The sequence below is a fragment of the Lactuca saligna genome, chromosome 2, assembly GCF_052625555.1.
Source record: "Lactuca saligna cultivar CGN05327 chromosome 2, ASM5262555v1, whole genome shotgun sequence".
In the NCBI taxonomy this organism is placed as follows: domain Eukaryota; kingdom Viridiplantae; phylum Streptophyta; class Magnoliopsida; order Asterales; family Asteraceae; genus Lactuca; species Lactuca saligna.
Window position 1 is genome coordinate 145,501,811 of NC_136418.1, and position 5,636 is coordinate 145,507,446.

General features: G+C 32.7%; 2 protein-coding genes across 2 annotated transcripts; one reads left to right on the forward strand and one right to left on the reverse strand.

Moving 5' to 3' along the window:
* The first annotated feature begins 474 nt into the window (after nucleotides 1–474).
* On the forward strand, nucleotides 475–1,736 carry LOC145031965 (putative xyloglucan endotransglucosylase/hydrolase protein 6). The gene is made up of 4 exons (XM_078980622.1): nucleotides 475–697; nucleotides 775–875; nucleotides 949–1,145; nucleotides 1,215–1,736. Exons 1-4 carry the CDS (start codon nucleotides 505–507, stop codon nucleotides 1,603–1,605), a joined length of 882 nt encoding a protein of 293 aa, XP_078836748.1. The 5' UTR covers nucleotides 475–504; the 3' UTR covers nucleotides 1,606–1,736.
* Nucleotides 1,737–2,161: 425 nt separating this feature from the next.
* Nucleotides 2,162–4,151, reverse strand: LOC145029189 (zinc ion binding protein). Its single transcript, XM_078977793.1, has 10 exons — nucleotides 4,021–4,151; nucleotides 3,716–3,766; nucleotides 3,563–3,633; nucleotides 3,400–3,478; nucleotides 3,242–3,316; nucleotides 3,060–3,174; nucleotides 2,905–2,962; nucleotides 2,746–2,817; nucleotides 2,421–2,675; nucleotides 2,162–2,317 (listed from the first exon to the last, which is right to left on the reverse strand). Exons 2-10 carry the CDS (start codon nucleotides 3,740–3,742, stop codon nucleotides 2,242–2,244), a joined length of 828 nt encoding a protein of 275 aa, XP_078833919.1. The 5' UTR covers nucleotides 3,743–3,766; nucleotides 4,021–4,151; the 3' UTR covers nucleotides 2,162–2,241.
* Between the last annotated feature and the right edge of the window lie 1,485 nt (nucleotides 4,152–5,636).

Consider the following 5,636-nt stretch of genomic DNA (forward strand, 5'->3'; position numbering starts at 1 on the left):
AACATGCAGGGTTCTATTATTATTCGGCTCGTGTAATGTTAGTTGAACCAAATTCAACTTTTAATTGTAACATAGAAATATATAATGAGTGGAACAATAAATAAAAAGGCAAGGACAATTACGTTTATTTATTACAAAATTGAATTTCAAGACCTAAAAGTGAATTTATTTATAACATGAAAGCAATACATCATATAGTGTAATGATTAAATGAATGTCAAGAAAGTAATGTACAACCTCGTTTGATTAAATTATCTTTATTTCAATTATAAGTAATCAAAAGAACCAAAGTAAAAGGTGTACCATTTTCAACTTTCAAGATCAAGTATAGTTACTGAAAAATCTATGACCATTCTCATGTGTCTCCATGCATTGCCAAATTTACACAAAGACCCCTCTCCTTCTAGGAAATAGCAATATTAGTCCCCACACCACCCTATAAAAGCTCACCCCATGCCTATTTATATATCCCACTCCTATATCCAACATAACCACACTCTCAAAATGCCATTTACATACACAATACTTTCTAATACCCTTGTCTTCACTATTTTCCTAATTAGTGTTGTTGCACTTCCTACGGCATATTCAAAACCAGCCATGTTCTTGGAAGATTTTCATGTAACATGGTCCGACTCCCACATCAAGCAACTCGATGGCGGAAAGGCAATCCAACTTCTCCTTGACCAAAACTCTGGTTTGTAATTTCTTTTGACCAAAATCTACTCGATCCTCTGTAATACTGTTTAAAAGGATAAAATGTACATCTGACAGGTTGTGGATTTGCTTCGAAAAACAAATACTTATTTGGGCGTGTAAGCATGAAGATTAAGCTCATTCCAGGAGACTCTGCTGGCACTGTCACTGCATTTTATGTAAGGTTATTGTTAATTATTAAAATATAATATTGCTTTTCTTTTCTATAAAAAAACAAGGTTTTCATGGCAGATGAATTCAGATACCGATCAAATACGCGATGAGCTTGATTTTGAGTTTTTAGGGAACCGAACCGGTCAACCTTACTCGGTTCAAACTAATGTTTATACTCATGGAAAAGGTGATAGAGAACAAAGGATTAACCTATGGTTTGACCCGTCCGTTGACTTTCATACTTATTCCATTCTATGGAACCATTACCATGTGGTGTAAGTTGCATAAGTTTTATAAATCCTTTAAATAATCGAATAATTAAAATTTTGATTTCATGTACATAGGTTTTACGTGGATGAAGTGCCTATAAGGGTATACAAGAATAATGAAGACAAAGGAATTCCATTCCCAAAAATTCAACCAATGGGAGTCTACTCAACATTATGGGAAGCCGACGATTGGGCGACAAGAGGTGGGCTCGAAAAAATAGATTGGACGAAATCGCCCTTTTACGCGTACTACAAAGACTTTGACATTGAAGGTTGTATTGTCCCGGGTCCGGCCTGGTGCTCTGCGAACCCATCCAATTGGTGGGAGGGCGCTGCCTATCAACACCTAAACCCCATGGCTGGGCGTCAGTACCGGTGGGTCCGGTTAAACCACATGGTTTATGATTATTGCACGGATAAACAAAGGAATCCAATTACCCCACCGGAATGTAAGGCCGGAATTTAGATTCCTTTTCCATCAATGGAATTGAATAGTTGATGGGAGGGTGTAAGTAAAGTGGAATTTCAATGGTGGCACTTTGAAAGACACAAATAATGGTTGGGCCATAATTGTGAAAGGATATAGTAATGTGATAATTGATATGCGTACTATATTATATATATATATATATATATATATATATATATATATATATATATATATATATATATATATATATATATATACTTATTTTATGTGAATAAAAAGCTTTTACTTTTCCCCATTCCTATACCTTTATGCTTATTTTGTCTCTCATAACTAAATCATCTTGAAAAAGTTCTAAGGTACATACAATCACTAATTAAAATCTTTTTGGGCAATAATTAGGACATTGTGGAGAATATCAAAACATACTTTACCCTATTTACCAATATTGGTAATGCATATATATATATATATATATATATATATATATATATATATATATATATATATATATATATATATATATATATATATATATATATATATATATATATATATATATATATATATATATTTTATACTTACGTTCGCAATATACTTCATATTTTTTTAACTATTATCGCAATATACTTACATTTTTGCTACAATTTTCACTAATAAACAAATCAAAACAATTTATTTTCTTGTGCCAGTTTTGACTGCAACGGGTTCAGAGCAATACGGGCAATTCCCAAAAAGGACATTAAATGATCTGCAATATAATCACAAAAAGGAAACAAATTAAAGTGAATGATCATGTTTCATGTTATTAGGACAAGGGGCAAAATGGGAATAAATGAGTATTGGTTACATACTGTCTTGTTGTTGTAATGGAACGTAACCAATCTCCAAGGCAAACACTATGAAAAGCCTTGTTGCAAATGCTATTTTCACATGAATAGTCTGTTTTGCCCCCACTATTAGCTCCAAATTCATCATTTATTGGAAGGAATTCTGAATAACAAATCCCACATTCAATTTGTTGCTCATTTTTCTCGACACCTTGTGGTTTTGGAAGTTGAATCTCCAACAAATTTGATAAATTTTCACCAAATGTTTTTTCCTTTTTCCTAAAACAATATACACACAATAATCAGAATTTTTACACGTTTTATAAAGAATGTTGAGTAAAAAAAACACCATTTCTTGCAATTCTTCCGCCATTTGTCCCTTAGTGGATTTACATTTTCATTCAACCCCATAAAGCGACACCTGTCACCACATAAACATGATGATGTCAGCATAAGTTAAGGTGATGAGTTATCACTATTCAGTATGCTCAATGTAACTAAACTTTACTCTGGTAAAGATCTTGGCTCATTTGCATGTATTAATACTATGATAGAGCAATCATTTCCTGAAAAAAAAAAACACAAAATAGAAACATAATTATATATTTTTTTTATTCAATAATGTTAAAAAGAGTAAATTACATTGCTATTGTTGCAAGTTACCAATATTTATATGGCGAAGTGACATGGCACGATGCAAATTTGATGAATCAAAAAGGCAAAGAGACTGGTCAATATCTTCAACCGTTGACCAAAATTGTTGAAGATTCTCAAGATGCTGAGTGGATCAAATCGTTTAGGAAGGATATTATAAATCTAGTGTAAAGAGATTCATGGTAATATACCTGTTTGAATTGGTTTACAACGTCTTTGAGTCTTGAATTTTTTGACCATTGCAGATTGAAGATGTAAGGTACATCCTGATGAAGGATTCAATTATTAGTTATGGAGTAAAGGTTGTTTGAGAATAATGTAAGAGGTTTATAGATATTGGATAACTAACAGCTGAGACTGATGGTGGGGTGTTTGGATAAGATTTGTCGAATGAGATTTCTAAGATGTGAACTCTTTCCTTCTTGTCGCTGAAGAAAAACAGTAGAAATGGTGGATGATTGAAGCATTTTTCAGAAGTTCATGATGGTTTTATGAAGGTTTAAGGATCTTACATAACACGAAAGGTAACAAATGATAGATCTTCTGATAATCTCACCAAATGTTCCCATCCAATTTCTTCAATCTGAGAAAAGAATTGAGAGACTGGAGTGAGGAGATGTTGTGCTTTCGTAAATGTTGGATTTATTTAACTGATACGAACTAACCTCGGAGTGAATCACGCCGATATTCATTGAGGTCAAGACTGTTGACAAATTCTGCATTTTGTATAAAATCTTGAATTTCGATGTAGGCGAAACTTGGAATTATGTTAAATTTACATAAAGGTAAGCGGTTTCAAGGAATTGGAAAGATGAATTGCGTCGAAGGGATATATTGGAAAGTAGGAGAGCATATGATGCTTTGTTTGAAAGGGTTTTCAATCCGTTTACATAAGCGAGCTTAATATCAAACAGGTGGTGTGCATTGTCAGTGCTAACAACATTTCAGACTAAAAAACCAAAAGAATTACCTCGATTTCTTTGCTGTGACGTAGGATTTGGAAGAGTCGCCGGACGAAGTCTACCTGTTTGAGAATCAGTAACCGGAATTACGAGCAGCTCTTCGTTTGTCCATTTTTTTTTTCGGTAGGACTTTTTAAGGCCCAGGCCCATGTCACAAAATGCTACGTCATATTTTGTTCACTCTTCCAAACTGAGGAAATAGTCACATTTTACTTTCTTTTATTTTTTTACTATAAAATTATTTTAATTATAGAAATTAAATGTTAATAAATAACTTAAATTAAATAAAAAATTAATTACTAACACAAAATAAATAAAAGTTTTAATCTTTAACTAGATGAGGAACCCCGTTTTGCGAGGATGGACTTTGATAGCTCCGATCATTTTAACCACTTCGTATATAACTACAAAATTGTAAATGATCAAAAGCTATAAAACTATGTAATATGTAATTAAAATTTCCAATTTTAAAATAAACAGACAAAAAGTCAAAACTACATGTAAAATCAATGAAATTAAGGGATAGAACAAGTAATGTCAATTCGATTTTAGAAATTAGTCCCCCTTACTGCATCTGTTAGTCCCTCTTACTGCAACTGTTATTGGAAATTATTCCATCACCCAACCTATTATAGGTATAGTTTTGGGTATATATATATATATATATATATATATATATATATATATATATATATATGATTACGTAATATAAATGTGGATTTCGACCTAGCGATTCATTGCGGAAGTCACCTTTAGTTTCCCAGAATCTCTTCTAAGGAAAACTTTTAGTATGGAGACTATCAATCACATTATTACTTACTTTCAGCGGGTCTCGTGAGAAGACTACTTACTTACTTACAGCGGGTCTCGTGAGAAGACTACTTACTTACAACGGGTCTTGTGAGAAGACTACTTACTTACTTTCAACGAGTCTCGTTAGAAGACTATTTACTTACTTTCATTTGGGTCTTGGTATAAGACTACTTTTTATACTAGTAGAAAATATGGGATTTTATAGGGTTTTCATACTTATACAAACTTTTCCTCAAAACAAGTACAAGTCTTTTATTACAAGTTTTATTTACAAATAATGACATTAAATACTTCTGAATTCACCAGCCTTATGCTGATACTCGCTTTCAAAATAACTTGTATTCTCAGGTCACCAATAGACAGGTACGATGACCAGGTTTTGTGAAGACGGAGCAGTCAAGACTCGTCTTTTATTTTGAATATTCATTATATTGTTATTCTATGAAAGAACACACTTGTATTTAAAATTATACTATTAATGCAATGGATGATGTTGTTGCTTGTTTACTACTTTGCATTGTTGTGATACTTTACATGACGTCGTCCACCCCAGAACGTTTCCGCCGTTCTTGGTTTTGCGGTGTGACAACAATGGCCGGAACCGACGTCAGTAGGTGGCGGCAATGGTGGTAGTTGATGATGAGAGATGGGGGGTTTGTGTTTGAGTTGAGTGGGAGTGTTTGGATGCAAGAAAAATAACCCAGATCTTATTTTGTAGTTTAAGTTTAGAGGTTCTTTGAGTTCTTAACCTTTAGGGGTTCTCATTTGAACTTATATATATATATATATATATATATATATATATATATAT

Coding starts and splice junctions, on each gene's coding strand:
- LOC145029189 (XM_078977793.1), bottom strand. CDS start 3,742: ATGAATATCGGCGTGATTCACTCCGAG. Junction 3,175..3,241: donor TTGTAAACCAATTCAAACAG/GTATATTACCAT, acceptor TGATCCACTCAG/CATCTTGAGAATCTTCAACA. Junction 2,318..2,420: donor TCCATTACAACAACAAGACA/GTATGTAACCAA, acceptor ATTATATTGCAG/ATCATTTAATGTCCTTTTTG.
- LOC145031965 (XM_078980622.1), top strand. CDS start 505: ATGCCATTTACATACACAATACTTTCTAATACCCTTGTCTTCACTATT. Junction 876..948: donor GCACTGTCACTGCATTTTAT/GTAAGGTTATTG, acceptor TTTTCATGGCAG/ATGAATTCAGATACCGATCA. Junction 1,146..1,214: donor TGGAACCATTACCATGTGGT/GTAAGTTGCATA, acceptor TCATGTACATAG/GTTTTACGTGGATGAAGTGC.